Source organism: Cynocephalus volans, chromosome 2, assembly GCF_027409185.1.
Source record: "Cynocephalus volans isolate mCynVol1 chromosome 2, mCynVol1.pri, whole genome shotgun sequence".
Classification (NCBI taxonomy): domain Eukaryota; kingdom Metazoa; phylum Chordata; class Mammalia; order Dermoptera; family Cynocephalidae; genus Cynocephalus; species Cynocephalus volans.
The window spans coordinates 207,007,807-207,024,237 of record NC_084461.1 but is presented as its reverse complement, the minus strand read 5'-3'; the positions used below and the strand labels follow the sequence as shown (position 1 = coordinate 207,024,237).

Below are 16,431 nucleotides of genomic sequence, written 5' to 3'. Positions count from 1 at the left end.
TGGCTGAGGTCTCCCTAACCCTTCATCAAAGCCTGAAATCACTCTCTGTCCAGTCCTGCTTCTGTTCTCTTTTACAGGTGTTGGTCTTGAGAAACGTTCCATAGATGGCTATGTTCTGCAGGAGGCCCTGAGGACATGCCATTTACCAAATTATCAAAGCAGGTGATGATGAGAGGCACCTGCATTACTGAGAGGCTCTGTAGGCCAGTGCTGGTGGTAGGAGGCTCTGATAGACATGGGCTCCTGATAGTAACAAGGATAACAGTGTCCCAGAATAGCAGGCCATATGGAGACACAACCTCCAGAAGCAAGGTGGGACGATTACAAAGAGCAACGAGATCAGAGGGGCTGTTGATGGGCTCTCCTGCAGAGAGCCCCCGGGAGGGTTCCAAGAACCCAGCATCTCTTGAGCCTAATAGCCAGACAGCCCTCAAGGGCACTGTTCATTGTAAACTATAAAAAGTAATCAAGGATGCCTGAGGAAGTTGCCCCAAAGTCAACACCAATCTCATATGCAGCTTCTGGACCTGTGCAAATTTTCTAACCCAGAACCCACTGCACAAAGAACAGCCACCTAAGGAAGGTCCCTACTCAGCATCCTATGGCTAGCATCTATTTTCTGTTTTTGTTTTAAGATAAGGATTTATTGGAACCCAGCCCTGCCCGTTTGTTTAAGTTTTCTCAGTGGCTGCTTTCATGTAAGTACCACAATATCAAGTATTTGCCGCAGAGACCATGCGAGAGGCAAACACTATAAAATATTTACTATCTGGCCCTTTATGCATATGATTAATCGTGAGTCTTCACCCACCTCCACCCCACCTTAGACAGTGAATAAAAAAAAATGATACTCCGGCGGAGGTACTGTCGTAGACTAGTTCTACCTTTAAAGACCCCAAATCTCATGGGTTGTGGTTGAATTTTATTTCCACTTAGTTGATTGGCTCGGCCCTTAGAAAAGTTGGATGAACCCTGCAAGGTGAAAGTAGATTTTTGCAGATCCATTTAGGTTTTAGCCCCACTATAATTTTTGTGCCAGTTGTGGAATCCACTAGGCAGGGTGATCTGTCTGCAGGTGCACAGTGTGCCCGTTGATGTGGAAACTGAGCTCTCTATGCCTCTGAGAGAGCAGATCAGACACAGCACGCATCACGCAGAATGGACGACACTCCACGTTTACACTTTATCCCCTCGGCTTCATTGACTCTGCCTTCCCTGTCATTATATAGTCATGGAGGCTTGGGCCATCTGGACACTCAGGAGAACGTTCCAGGGCTCACCATGTCATGGTCATTGCATCAGATGTGCATGAAATGGCAGATAGATACAAGTATTTAGTCTCACGCACTCAGAGAGTGGACGTTAGACTGTAAGAAAATTCATTCCTCCATATTGGTAGAAATCTTTATGGTCTAGTTTCTTCAGCAATCGGAGCCATTTACCACAAAATAAAGGACACACTATCATATCCTACACCTCCCACCAAGAAGGAAGCAGCACGAAGCCTGTGTGGTCACACTGGTTTGTGTACGCAGCATATTTCATACTTGGGGATGTTGCTCCAACCCAAACCTCAGGAGCGAGGAAAGGCTGCCTCATGTTTGGGGTCCCAGAGCAGGAATCTCTGCAGCAGGTCCAGGCAGTGGGGTCAGCTGTCCTGCTGCTGGGGCTGCAGAATCCAGCAGACTCCACCATAACCCAGGAATATGTGTTGGGAGTAAAACCTCACATTCGTGGCAGCCCCTACGGGAGAATCCCGATACAGATCCATGTGGTTTTGTAACAAGGTCATGTCATTTATAATGAAATTATTAGACTTTTTATAAGGTTGGTTTCTGTCCTTGCTCATGCCTGAGAGCCACATGCTCACTTCTTCTCATGCACAGTAGGACGACTCTTGTTCTAAGACACCCAGAGCAGGTCTGGCCAGATCAGCACTTCTCATCCAGTGACATGGTCCTCCTGGGCTCACAATCCTTTATCTCTCAAGTCCATGTTGTCAGGGACAGAAAATCAGAGAACAGGTTCCCTGTCCTGCCACAATCTGTGTGAAAAGGGAGGGAAAAGGCTGTTGGTTTCTAATGCAGGAACCAGGCTCTTGGGAGACATTTTCCATCCTGTAACCTGTGAACTATTCTCTGCAGGGCCCTAGATTTCCAGTGAGGAATGGAAATCTGACAGGCTTTTCCTGTTGCTTGGGTTGTAGTGAGAAAACATCCGAGTGAGTTGAGACCAAGTTCATGGTCATTGCTCAGAGGGCAGGTGAGAGTGAGAGCCAGACTGGGTGGGAGGTTCCTGTCCCATGTCCCCATCTGTCTGTGTCATCGTGAGTCACAGCCAGCTGCTCCCACTGCCACGAGCTGTGGCACAGTAATAGTCAGCCTCGTCCCCATTCTGGGCCCCGCTGATGGTCAGGGTGGCTGTGTTCCCTGAGCTGGAGCCGGAGAATCTGTCTGGGATCCCTGAGGGCCGTTTGTTATCCTCATAGATGACCAGCAAAGGGGCTTGGCCTGGCTTCTGCTGGTACCAGTGAACATAGCTATCTGAGAGCTTTTCTCCAGAGCATGTGATCGAGGCCATCTGTCCCAGAGGCACCGACACCGAGGGTGCCTGAGTCACCACATAGGAGGTCGCGGACCCTGCATGGGGAGAAAAGGAGAAGAGGACATTAAGATGAAAGACCCTACCAAGGCGATCCCTTGCATTTTTGGTGTGAACTGAGACCTCCTGCTCCTAGCCTAGCCTGGTCCAGCTGTAGGGATTTTCTGGGCCCCCACGATGATCCCTCCCATCAATCTTAGCTCGATGGCCCATGGCCTTGGTTTGTGGATGGAGCCTTTAGGCAAATGAGAAACCGCCCTTTTCTCCTGGCAGGGGCAGCCCCTCAGGCTCACACAAGCCAGTGAGCAAGTGTGTGGGGTTCTAGCCCCAGCAGCCCCTCATCCTGCAGCAGGGTCCTGAGCCTTCTGCCCACCCCAGGCAGGGCCCTGCTGAGCTCAGAGTCAGGGCCAGGCTGGTCTCAGGGCCCTGGAGCTGGGGGATGGGTGGGAGTCCAGGGACAGCACCTGTGCAGTGAACGAGGAGGCTGAGGAGCAGAGGGGTCCAGGCCATGGTGGAGGTGCCCCTGCTGCTGCTTCCTGATGCCCAGGCTGGGCAGGGTCCTCCCAGGCCTGTCTTATCCCCTTGCTGGAGGGAGCTGCCCCTGATGCAAATCAGCCCGAGCTCAGGGGCTGCTGCTTGAGGAGCTTTGTGGTTTCCAGAGCAGGGCTCAGCCCCAGGGCCCCAGAGAGGGCGGGACATCCGCTGCAGACCCACACTCAGCCCAGGGGATTCCCCTTCACCTGCTGTTTCCATAGTCTGGGCCAAGATCTCCACCCTGGTGTGTGTCCTGGCCTTACTCCTGAGCTGTCCAGGTAGAGCTCAGAGGTGACGAATGCATTTACTGAAATCATTCTACAGGTGATAGTAAGAGTCTAAGACAGGTACGGTGTCCTATCCCAGATCACAGGTCCTGAGCTGAAGAGCCAAAGTATAACTCCTTTCTTGCCAAGTGTTCATCAAGTTTTTAAAAATCCGTCAAATGCTGTAAGTTTTTGTCCTTAGTGAGATCCTGCAGGGGCAGGTCATAGGTGCTGTGCCTCAGTATCCCCAGTGTGTCCTAGGGAAGGGGAACATCTGGTGCTTGAGAAAGGTTTGACAGTTACAGAGTTTTAACTTGATTGGGATGGGCTGGGTGGGGGTGCAGGGCAGGGCAGGGAAGAATTACCTGTGTACGTACGTACCAGAGAAATAGGCAAATTTTACAAGAGCCAGATCTGAGAGACAGGAAGCCAGAATTTGTATGTCAGTGTCAAGGATGATATTATAGGAGAATACTGATAACTTTTCCTTCAAGTCTCAGGCCATGGTCACTAACCCTTTCTTCATGTTAGAATCCCCCTGGTGCCCAGGCCCCTGCCCTGCACAGGTGGCTTTACCAGGTGACTCTCTTCTGCCCCCTGGTGGCTGCTCCACACTGGCTGCTGGAGGCCTCAGAATAATTGAAAATATTCTGGGTCCCTGATGGAATTTGTGAGTTATCTGGAGAATAAGCACCGTCTAACCACAGACTAATTATTTTTTGGGAAAAATAGCAACCTGTTTTTTCCTGTGTGTGTTTGCCATGAATTTCCTTGCAGTGAAAAAATATTTCTGACTAATTTTGGAAACATTTATCACCAGAAACCTAATAGTAAAAATAATGTTAGGGAAGGAAGTGTGCCGTGTTATGTGCTCAGAAGATAATTAATGAATAACTTAGACAGGAGATGACAGGCTGGCTGCTCGGTCATCAGAGGGTGGGGGTGGCCTCTCTGAAGAGGGGTCTCTGGATCTGCTCTCAGGAGGGAATGAGGAGACAGTGACAGCAAGGGAGTGGAAGAAGAGTTATGTCATTGTGCTGTAGGGGAGAGACATGGTGTTTTCAAGGATCTGAAAGAGTAGTGACAAACATAAAGGGACCCGGGATTCAAATGAGTTCAAGGCAGATGTGACTTTTTTGTAAGTGAAGTATTTGGATCCTTAATGATATATTGTGATGTGAGGGGAGGGTGAATTTCCAGGTGATAAATCAGGTGATCTTGGCAGCACTTGGCACATGCTGTGGCCTCTAGGACGGTGCTGCTGGGCAGGTGCAGGTTGGGCGCAGGTGGGCTCAGTCCCACCCCCTGGCCCTTCCCTGACATATCTGGTGCTGAAGCCACTGGGTGGAGTGGTTGTTGTCCTTCTAGTCACCTTCCCTGTGCCCTTCGTGCAGCTGTGTGGGGGTGTGGGCTGCTTTGGCCCCCCTGATTGGGACTCCTATGGGTGACTGATCCCTGCTTTCCCTAATGTCCCAAGACTTGCTAACCTGGGGAGACACAAAGGGTGGTGGGTGCTCTGGACAGAGAAGGGAAGGGGCTGAGAAGGTGATTTATGTCCCCCAGGTTTCCTGAGGAGAAAGAGAGAAGCACAGGGTCAGAGATGTCCAGGTCCTAAATAATCACCTCTTCTGAGTTACTGGAACCAGGCGGGGCTGGGGGAGGGGGTGTGGGAAAATCTTCAGCCAAATTTTCTGGGCCGTGATGGAGACAGCTTCTCCTTGTCAGTTCTCCCAGATGCCTGTGGGTGGTGCTGCCGACCTGCACATGAGGTGGGTCAGGCACCTCGGTGGTGGCCAGGTCCTTGCACTTTTTGGGGCTGATCAGAAACATCAAAATAAAATACTTTCCGATTCAAAGCAACTAGAGCAGCCTTTTCATGATGTCATTACTGCAGAAGAGTCTTTGAAATCTTGCTTAGATCCACATATAAAATAGTGTATTGACAGCTCGTGGTCTATTAGCCGTAAACATAATTTGTAGATATAATAACTCAACTGTAATTGTCATTGATTTTTAGAGGGGAGAAGGATTATCTTTCTCATGTAGTTCATCCACCTCAATGAAGGTATCAGCTCTGATACAAGCCTGGAGTGTAGATAGAGGAAGTTCTGTTTTTCTTTTCTAGTAAATTCCCTCCCTGAGACTTTTACCTTTTGCAAATGTCCTGAAAGTCAATTACTAGAACCATCAGCCAAAGCAATATGAAGAGGAAAGTAGCCTCTTATACAATTTTACTCAAGTCTTGTGAAAGATATTTTCTTGCAGAGCATTAAGACTTGGCTCACAGGTAGCCTTGGCTGTCATGTGGTATCCTGCGTAGGTGTGCTGTGAGTCATTCTGGGTCAGACTTGAGAGGAGCACATTTCCTTCCCACTGGATGAGGTGGGCTCTGTCCTGCTCGCACATGTGTGAGGCTCCCTCCCTGCACCTGGCTCTCCACACAAGCAGGAAGCTATTCCTTCTGGAAATCCAGTGCTGGAGCTATCCCAGGAAGATGAGGACATCTTGTTTCTAGGGTATGGTCATCTTGGGTTCAGGAGTCTTTCCTTTTCTATGGACTCCAAGTTCTCAGGGAGCAGAGGATCTGAGAAGGGGTCCCTCACCTGTCTCAAGTTGTGCTGAAAGGGTGGAAAATACTGTCACTTCCTAATGCGGATATCCAGGGGTGTCTCCGTGAGGCTGCAGCTCGCTGAGTCTGTCCTCAGTGCAGCCCAAGCAGCAGGGAAATGTGTCATGGCTTCTTTTTGTATCTTGGTTTTCCCAAAGACTTAGTTTTATTTTCAATCCAAGAATCTCCATCACTAGAAATTCAGGTCCTTGCAGAAATGTGTGTACTGGTTCATGTGATGGAAAATGTCTTTAAAGAGATTGTCTTCTGCACCCATCTACTCTTCCAGAAATCACAAATTTAGACATAAGACGTGTAGAACACAAATTCTAATAAAATCTATGTAGAAGATCATATTATGTGACTTCTATGGTTGGATGTGGTTTGCCTCCACAAAAACTCATGTTAAAGTTTAATTGCCAGTGGGGTAGTGTTGGGATGTGCGGCCTCATGGGAGGTGTCTGAGTCATGGGGTGGATCCTTATGCATAGATTAATGCCCTGTTGAGGGGTGAGTGAGTTCTTGTTCAGGAGAGTTTCAATGAGAGGAGGCTGTTAAAGTGTCTGGCTTCCTTGGATTCTCTCTTGCCTCCTCTCTCTCCTTGTGATTCTTTTGCACACACCTGCTCCCGTTCAGCTTTCTGCCATGAATGGAAGCAGCCTGAGGCCTTTGCCAGATGCAGCTGCTCAAGTTTGGGCTTTCCAGCCACCAGACTCATGAGCCAAATAAACTTCTTTTCACTATGGTTCATGCAACCTCAGGTGTTCTGTCACAGCAACGCTAAATCAACTAAGACAACAACCAAGAGGGTAGACAGAATACATTTTGAAAACTTCATAGCCCTATTCACTTGTAATCCTCATGATCCATGTTTTTAAGATGTACATGAACATCTTGGTGGGAGGTGGGCAGCTGGTATTCAGCACTGAAAATTCAATCTTTAGATGACAGGTTCCTTCAACTTCCTATTCTGTCACTAGATCTTGCTACTTATGTGCATCAGTGGGTAGGGTCATCATCTGTCACCATTTTCCCCTTCTTGGGATTTGGGGAAAGCAGGAGGATACTGATCCTGGGGAAAGTCCCTGGGTGGACCCAAGGTAGTATCTGCACTTCCTCTGCAGTACCTGTGAAATGTCAGAACAGGAAATGCCCTGGCCATGCAGGGGCTGGGTCTCCAGTTCTCACCAGGCCTCAGACACCCCTTATGTGGGGGATGCCTCATCCAGGAATCCAAATTAGACATGGTCCCTGGAACCTCCTCTGGGCTGGTTCTCCCCAAGGGGAAGAGGAATTCCAGTAGGATTGCACCATCTGATCTAGGTCTCTCCTCTCCTGTGTGATGTATGATCACATCTGAGGCCAAATGATAGATGATAAATTCCTAAACCATTTGTGTCTCCTCTAAACTTGACAACAGTCTCATAGCTCTGAACAGCTCACCCAGCCCAGTTTATAATGGCACACGGAGGGCCTGAGAGGACAGAGAACCTGCTCAGAGTCTCCCAGCCCTGGAGGGGCCAAATCAGGAACAGAGAGGAGGCCTAACCCTAAGGCCTGATGTGCAGTGCTTAGAGGGTAGGTGAGAGTGACAGTGGGGTGGGGGCATGTCCCACACGCGTGTGTCACTGTGGGTCACTGCAGCTGCCTGCACTGCCATAGTAGGTGGCACAGCAATAGTCAGCCTCTTCCCTGCCTGGTCTCCACTGATGGTCAGAGTGGCCGCGATGCCTGAGTTAGTGCCAGAGAATGGGTCAGGGATTTCTAAGAGTCACTCACTCTTTTTATATGTAGTCAGAATCGAGGCCTGGCTGGGCTTCTGCTGGTGTCAGTGAGAATTATCATCCACGATGTTGTCTCCAGAGCAGGGCACCATGGCCATCTGTTCCAAGGCCCCTGACACCGAGGAAACCTGTGCCATCACATAGGAGACCACAGAGCCTGCAAAAGAGAGCAGGACAGGAGAGGGGGCCTGAGGATGGGGGACCCATTCCAAGGGTTACCTGACCTGAGGCTGTGCATAGGCTGACCTCAGGGTTTGAGGAAGGTCCAGCTCAGGGTCCTGTGGGGGCTGAGCTTTGGCAGGGCCTGGGGGGCAGCCCCTGGGCAGAGAATGAGGAGCAGCATCAGGGGAAGGGTCCAGGCCATGGAGGAGATGACCCAGAGCTCTGCCTTCTGGAGGTCATACGGCTGGGCAGAGCTTCCTCAGCCCCTGATGTCCCCCGTGAAGGAGTCTTCCCAGATGAGTAAATCAGACCAACAATCACCGGCCATCTGAATGGGCCTTTTCAGGTTTTTAGAAGTGACAGGCCTCAAGAGAAGCAGAGGATAGGGGCTTCCAGTTAGTCCACACCTTCAGCTCCCAAACTCCCCCTCCTAGGTCCAATCGGCCCTGTCACAATCTCAGGGCTTCCATGGAGAGTCTTGCTAGTGATTTGACCTGTAACCTTGAAGGTCAGTTAAGGTTGATGTTTAAAGAGGAATTGTCATGTCCAGCAGTCTTCCCTATACCCCACACGTATTGTGCCATTATTTTTAATGTAGAGCTGAGCCAAAAAAGTAATCAGAACAATTTGACAGTTATCACTGGTGCTGTCTAGTTGATCATGTGTTCCTAGATCTGAAATAAATGGGCAGCTCACAAATTCTTATTTGATATGTATGAGCACAAATCTCCATTTTTATCAAGACTACAAAGGCCTCTGGGCCTTAGCAGAGGCTGCCTGTTTGACCAAGGGCCATTTAACTTACCATGTGGCCTGAGCTGCCTTTGTGAACAGGGTATGGTCTGACCCACCAGCCACAGGATGGACATTCAGAGCTGCTCTTCATCATTAAATGGAAGTACTATGTATGATATCTGGTTGACTGGGTCGGGAAGCACAATTAAGTGGCCCAAATAGTCATGAACTCAATTCCTACTACATTACCTTCTCTCTCTCAATCCACACACATGGCCTCATGGGGAGGTCCCTATGACCAGCTGACTGAGGAGGAAATCACTCAGTCCTGCTTTACAGAGTTTTCTGCATGATATGGAACAAGTAGTAGACAGTTTTAGCATGACAGCCCTATTCTAGGACGTCCCTGACAGCAGTGGTGGAGGAATATTCTCAGAATAAGACAAAAGTTTGAGCAGCGTACATTTTGCCTAGAAAGAGAGATGGCCAGAGGTATGGCTATATACTAATTCATGAGCTGTGACTTATAGTTTGTCTAGATGGTCAGGGACATGGAAAAATAGAAGCAGAAAATTGGTGACAGATATTTCTGGGGAAGAGATATGTGAATACAGCTCTCCACATGGTCAGAGAATTTGAGGAAATTTGTCTCCTATGTAACGCTCACTAAAGTGTAACCTCAGAAGGCAGTGATTTTGATAATCCGGTGACAGGGTGACTCATTCCATAGATACCATCAGCATCTTGCTCCAACCACTGCTGCTGTTGCCCAGTGGGCTCAATGACTAAGTGCCCATGGTGGTAGGGATGGAGGTTATCCATGGGCTCATAAAAAGGGATTTCCACTCACTAAAGCTGACCTAGCTATAGTCACTGCTGAGTGACCAGATGTCAACAGCAGAGACCAGCACTGAGTTCCCTATATGATTCTCTTCTCTGTACGAAACAGCCAGGTACCGGCTTGAGATTAATTATATTGGACCCCTTCCGTCATGGAGGGGATAGCTCTTTGTTCTTACTGGAAAAGACATTTACTCTATATAGAGGTGTGCTTTCTTTCACTGTAATGCTTCTGCTATAACTATTCTTTGTGGATTACAGAACACTTCTACCACTAAGGTTTTCTACATGGGGGCTTCTCACTAAGTAACTCATTTTATAGCAAATAAAGGGTGGTGATTAGCACCTACTCATTAAATTCAATATATTACCACCTTTCCCAACATTCTGAGGGATCTGGTTTGTATAAATGGTATAAAGGCCGTTTGAATACTCAGTTACGGTACCAGAAGGTGGGGCAAACACTTGTGGGGTTGGGGCAATGTGTTCCAGGATGCAGTGAATGTTCTAAATTTGTGGTCAGTACATGGTGCTGTTTCTCCCACAGCCAGCACTTGTAGGTCCAGAATGAAGGTGGAAAATGGGTGTGGCTCCACTCACTGTTACTCCAGGTGATCCACTAGCACCATGCATTGCATCCTCTCTCCAAGACCTTATGCTCTGAGATGTCTTAGTTGCAAAAGGAGGGATGGTTTTTCCAGGAGACACAACAATGATTACATTGAACTGAAAGCTGAGATGTCCCTCTTGTAGCTTTGGGCTTTTTAAGCCTGTGCAGATATCTCCCTATGTCTGCCCTTCCACTATGGTCCACTTTCCCAAACTCACACCCCATCCAAGGATACACTAGGACATCCTGCTCCTGCCAATCCTAAATCTATCCCCGACACACCCTCTGCCAAGCCTGCTTGGACAGCAGGGAGGAAAGGGTAGCCTGGGAGACTCAGATGTTGGTGACCTGGGCCAAACCTGGCTTCGTGTACAGTCCTCCTGCAGCTGCAGGAAGAGTATGGCACAGATGGGGAAGGGGGTTTGTGTCTCACTTCCCCATGAGTGTGTCACTGTGGGCTCATCAGTGTCAGCATACCACATCTGACAGTGATAGTCAGCCTCGTCCTCATCCTGGACCCCAGTGATGGTCAGGGTGTCTGTGTTCTCCGAGTTAGAGCTGGAGAATCAGTCAGGTATTACTGTAAGCCAGTCATTATCATCATAGATGACCAGCACAGGGGCCTTGCCTGGCTTCTGCTGATACCCGTGCATATAATAGCTTCCTAAGCTGTCTATCTGATGGGGTGAACCTACCTGTGCCTCCCAGTGCCACTGACACCGAAGGCAACTGAGTCAGTACAGAGCAGGCCACAGAGGCTGCAGGAGACAAGAGCAGAGGTGAGTCTGAGGCTGAGGGTCTCATTCCCAGGGGTCCCACACCCTGCAGCAGCCCCTGTGCTGAGCTGAAGGCCGGGGCCAGGCTGATCCCTGGTCTTGGGGGCTGAGCCCTGGGAGGCAGCACCTGTGCAAAGAGTGAGGATGGTGAGCAGGGGAGGGGTCCAGGCCACCGTGGAGATGCCCCAGAGCTCTGCCTCAGAGCCCACAGCTGGGGAGGGGCTGCAGCCTCTCTTGTCCTGAGGAAGGGAGTCTCTTCCTGCAAATCTACTTCCTTCCTCCCTGCTGAGCAGAGCTGGGCTGGGCTTCTGTGAGGGTGTAAAAGTGGGCCCTGTCCCCAGGGCCTAGGGTGTGGAATATACCACAAAGCATATGTACCTCACAGGGCCTGGTTTTTCAAAGCCTTGCAGTTTCAAATATTGACCTTGCAGAAGACTGGAAATTTTCCTCAGGCTATAAAGTCTCTGGTGTAAGATAAAGATTTGTGGCACAGCAGGTTGCTGGCTCAAGGATAGACTAGTTACTGATTGAAATGTTAAGATACTGGAAAACTGTTAGAGGGAGAAGGAATGTTTGCTAAGATCAAGCTTTTGTTAATCGTCTACTGGAATGTCATCTGGCTTGTTTCACTGAAAGTTTACAGCCTATATTGTTACACTATAACCCCATCTATGTTCTCTTCCTGTAACTTCCTGGTCTGGATAATAAATGCAGGAAGAGAACCCCAATTTGGGGTTAATTTCCTTCGGAAGGGATCCCTCTTGCTGGAGGGTCCTGGGAAGATTAACCACTTCGGGGTTTCTCACTGCTTAGAAGAGATGGGCTTTGAGTAATCCTTTGCATCTCCGTCACCCAGGGGAAGTGGGGTGACAAATCCATGGGGGGGCAAAGCAACACAAAGCAACACTAGGGCAGGTTCCCAGGCTCTCTGGAGCTGAGTGAGAAAGGACTGCCCCAACACAGGCGCATGCATCCCAGCCTTGTCCTGGGTGTCACAGGTGTGTCAAGACCCCTCAGTCATCCTCTTTACACACACACACACATGCATGCACACACATGGGCCCCAAGCGGCAGATCTTCCTCCCTCCCTCATCCCAGGCCTGCCAGCTCCTCTTGTCACATCCCTTTCTTCTGTAGTCAGGGGCACTGTCCTCCCTAAGTTGTGTGGACAGAGGTGGGGCTGCTCCCTCTGCTCCTTCCATGGCAGGTAAAAAAGTAGCCCATGTCAATGGTGACACTGGGGACATCAGACTACTGGTGTTGCTCATCATGTCACGATTGTCTCCTGACAAATTATGATCAGGATTCTGTTTATGTTATTGTCAAAACATAACAACTGTCACACTAAGAACTGAAGTCTTTTTTCTTTTTCTTTTTTTTAAATTTTATTTTGTCAATATACATTGTGGCTGATTATTGCTCCCCATCACCAAAACCTCCCTCCCTCCTCCCTCTCCCCCTCCCCCCCAACAATGTCCTTTCTGTTTGCTTGTCATATCAACTTCAAGTAATTGTGGTTGTTATATCTTCTTTCCCCCCCAACCCGTTTTTATTTTTTTTTTGTGTGTGTGAATTTATATATTAATTTTTAGCTCCCACCAATAAGTGAGAACATGTGGTATTTCTCTTTCTGTGCCTGACTTGTTTCACTTAATATAACTCTCTCAAGGTCCATCCATGTTGTTGCAAATGGCAGTATTTCATTCGTTTTTATAGCTGAGTAGTGTTCCATTGTGTAGATGTACCACATTTTCCGTATCCACTCATCTGATGATGGACATTTGGGTTGGTTCCAACTCTTGGCTATTGTAAAGAGTGCTGCGATGAACATTGGGAACAGGTATACCTTCGACTTGATGATTTCCATTCCTCTGGGTATATTCCCAACAGTGGGATAGCTGGGTCGTATGGTAGATCTATCTGCAATTGTTTGAGGAACCTCCATACCATTTTCCATAGAGGCTGCACCATTTTGCAGTCCCACCAACAATGTATGACAGTTCCTTTTTCTCCGCAACCTCACCAGCATTTATCATTCAGAGTCTTTTGGATTTTAGCCATCCTAACTGGGGTTAGATGGTATCTCAGTGTGGTTTTGATTTGCATTTCCCAGATGCTGAGTGATGTTGAGCATTTTTTCATATGTCTGTTGGCCATTTGTATATCTTCCTTAGAGAAATGCCTACTTAGCTCTTTTGCCCATTTTTTAATTGGGTTGCTTGTTTTCTTCTTGTAAAGTTGTTTGAGTTCCTTTTATATTCTGGATATGAATCCTTTGTCAGATGTATATTTTGCAAATATTTTCTCCCACTCTGTTGGTTGTCTTTTAACTCTGTTAATTGTTTCTTTTGCTGTGCAGAAGATTTTTAGTTTGATATAATCCCATTTGTTTATTTTTCCTTTGGTTGCCTGTGCTTTTGGGGTCGTATTCATGAAGTCTGTGTCCAGTCCTATTTCCTGAAGTGTTTCTCCTATGTTTTCTTTAAGAAGTTTTATTGTTTCAGGGTGTATATTTAAATCCTTAATCCATTTTGAGTTGATTTTAGTATACGGTGAGAGGTATGGATCTAGTATCATTCTCCTGCATATGGATATCCAGTTATCCCAGCACCATTTGCTGAAGAGGCAGTCCCTTCCCCAGTGAATAGGCTTGGTGCCTTTGTCAAAGATCAGATGGCAGTAAGTGTGTGGGTTGATTTCTGGATTCTCTATTCTATTCCATTGGTCAGTGTGTCTGTTTTTATGCCAGTACCATACTGTTTTGGTTATTATAGCTTTGTAGTATAGCTTAAAGTCAGGTAGTGTTATGCCTCCAGCTTTATTTTTTTTGCTGAGCATTGCTTTGGCTATGCGTGGTCTTTTATTGTTCCATATAAATGTCTGAATAGTTTTTTCCATTTCTGAGAAAAACATGCTTGGAATTTTGATGGGGATTGCATTGAATTTGTATATCACTTTGGGTAGTATGGACATTTTCAGTATGTTGATTCTTCCAATCCAAGAGCATGGGATATCTTTCCATCTTCTTGTATCCTCTCTAATTTCTCTCAGCAGTGGTTTGTGGTTCTCGTTATAGAGATTTTTCACCTCTTTGGTTAACTCAATTCCTAAGTATTTTATTTTTTTGGTGGCTATTGTAAATGGGCAGGTTTTCTTGATTTCTCGTTCTGCATGTTCACTATTGGAGAATAGAAATGCTACTGATTTGTGCTCGCTTCGGCAGCACATATACTAAAATTGGAACGATACAGAGAAGATTAGCATGGCCCCTGCGCAAGGATGACACGCAAATTCGTGAAGCGTTCCATATTTTTCCACAATGTATATCGACAAAATAAAATTAAAAAAAAAAAAAAGTGGGAGCTAAAAAAAAAAAAAAAAAAGAAATGCTACTGATTTTTGTGTGTTGATTTTGTATCCTGCTACTGTGCTGAAATCATTTATCAATTCCAAGAGTTTTTTTGTAGAGGTTTTAGGCTGTTCGATATATAGGATCATGTCATCTGCAAACAGGGACAGTTTGACCTCATCTTTTCCAATCTGGATGCCCTTTATTTCCTTCTCTTCTCTGACTGCTCTGGCTAGTACTTCCAACACTATGTTGAATAGGAGTGGTGAGAGTGGGCATCCTTGTCTAGTTCCTGTTCTTACAGGAAAAGCTTTCAGCTTTTCCCCATTCAGGATGATATTGGCAGTGGGTTTGTCATATATGGCTTTAATTATGTTGAGATACTTTCCCTCTATACCTAACTTATAGAGGGTCTTTGTCATGAATGAGTGCTGAACTTTATCAAATGCTTTTTCAGCATCTATAGAGATGATCGTATGGTCCTTGTGTTTGAGTTTATTAATATGGTGTATCACATTTATTGATTTGCGTATGTTGAACCAACCTTGCATCCCTGGGATGAATCCCACTTGATCGTGGTGAATAATTTGACGTATGTGTTGCTGTATTCTGTTTGCTAGTATTTTAGTGAGGATTTTTGCATCTATATTCATCAAGCATATCGGCCTGTAGTTTTCTTTTTTGGTTATATCTTTACCTGGTTTTGGTATCAGGATGATGTTTGCTTCATAGAATGAGTTTGGGAGATTTGCGTCTGTCTCAATCTTTTGGAATAGTTTGTAAAGAATCGGTGTCAATTCCTCTTTGAATGTTCGGTAAAATTCTGCTGTGAATCCATCTGGTCCTGGGCTTTTCTTTGTTGGGAGCCTTCTGATAACAGCTTCAATCTCCTTCATTGTTATTGGTCTGTTCAAATTTTCTACGTCTTCATGGTTCAGTTTGGGGAGCTTGTGTGTGTCCAGGAATTTATCCATTTTCTCCAGATTTTCAAATTTGTTGGCATATAGTTGTTTATAGTAGTCTTGAATGATTCCTTGTATTTCAGATAAATCAGTTGTAATATCGCCTTTTTCATTTCTAATTTTTGTTATTTGAGTCTTCTCTCTTCTTTTTTATGTTAGCCATGCTAATGGTTTGTCAATTTTATTTATCTTTTCAAAAAACCAACTTTTTGATTCATAGATCTTTTGTATTGTTTTTTGGGTTTCAATTTCATTCAGTTCTGCTCTGTTCTTAATGATTTCTTTCCGTCTGCTAACTTTAGGTTTGGATTGTTCTTGTTTTTCTAGTTCTTTAAGATGAAGTGTTAGGTTGTTCACTTGCCATCTTTTCATTCTTCTGAAGTGAGCATTTAATGCAAAAAATTTCCCCCTTAATACTGCTTTTGTAGTATCCCACAGGTTTTGGTATGATGTATCATTATTTTCATAAGTTTCAATAAATTTTTTGATTTCCTGCTTGATTTCTTCTTGGACCCATATGTCATTAAGTAGAATGCTGTTTAATTTCCATGTGTTTGTATAGTTTCCAGAGTTTTGTTTGTTATTAATTTCTAGTTTTAATCCATTGTGGTCTGAGAAAATACATGGGATAATTCCAATTTTTTTGAATTTATTGAGACTTGATTTGTGACCTAATATGTGATCTATCCTGGAGAATGATCCATGTGCTGATGAGAAGAATGAATATTCTGAGGTTGTTGGATGGAATGTTCTATAGATATCTGCCAATTCCAATTGGTCTAGAGTCTTGTTTAGATCTTGTGTTTCTCTACTGATTCTTTGCCTAGATGATCTGTCCAATATTGACAGTGGAGTGTTCAGGTCCCCTGCTATTATGGTATTAGTGTCTATTTCCTTCTTTAGGTCTAATAGAGTTTGTTTTATAAATCTGGCTGCTCCAACATTGGGTGCGTACATATTTATGATTGTTATGTCTTCTTGATGGATCAGTCCTTTTATCATTAAGTAGTGTCCCTCATTGTCTCTTTCTATGGTTTTTAGTTTAAAGTCTATTTTGTCAGATATAAGAATAGCTACTCCAGCTCGTTTTTCTTTTCTGTTTGCATGGTAAATCTTTTTCCATCCTTTCACTCTTAGTCTATGTGAATCTTTATGGGTGAGGTGGGTCTCTTGTAGGCAGCATATAGTTGGGTCCTCCTTTTTG

The 16,431-nt window shown here is 46.0% G+C and overlaps 1 non-coding gene and 1 gene segment (V, D, J or C); one reads left to right on the top strand and one right to left on the bottom strand.

Annotated features, from left to right (window-relative positions):
• Positions 1–803: 803 nt before the first annotated feature.
• Positions 804–3,111, bottom strand: LOC134369154 (immunoglobulin lambda variable 3-16-like). The segment is given in 3 exon segments: positions 804–822; positions 2,336–2,639; positions 3,066–3,111. Coding segments are annotated over 3 exon segments (369 nt in total).
• Positions 3,112–14,123: 11,012 nt separating this feature from the next.
• LOC134371277 (U6 spliceosomal RNA) lies at positions 14,124–14,230 on the top strand. Its single transcript, XR_010022718.1, has one exon. It is a non-coding gene; the product is annotated as a U6 spliceosomal RNA (small nuclear RNA).
• Positions 14,231–16,431: the final 2,201 nt, after the last annotated feature.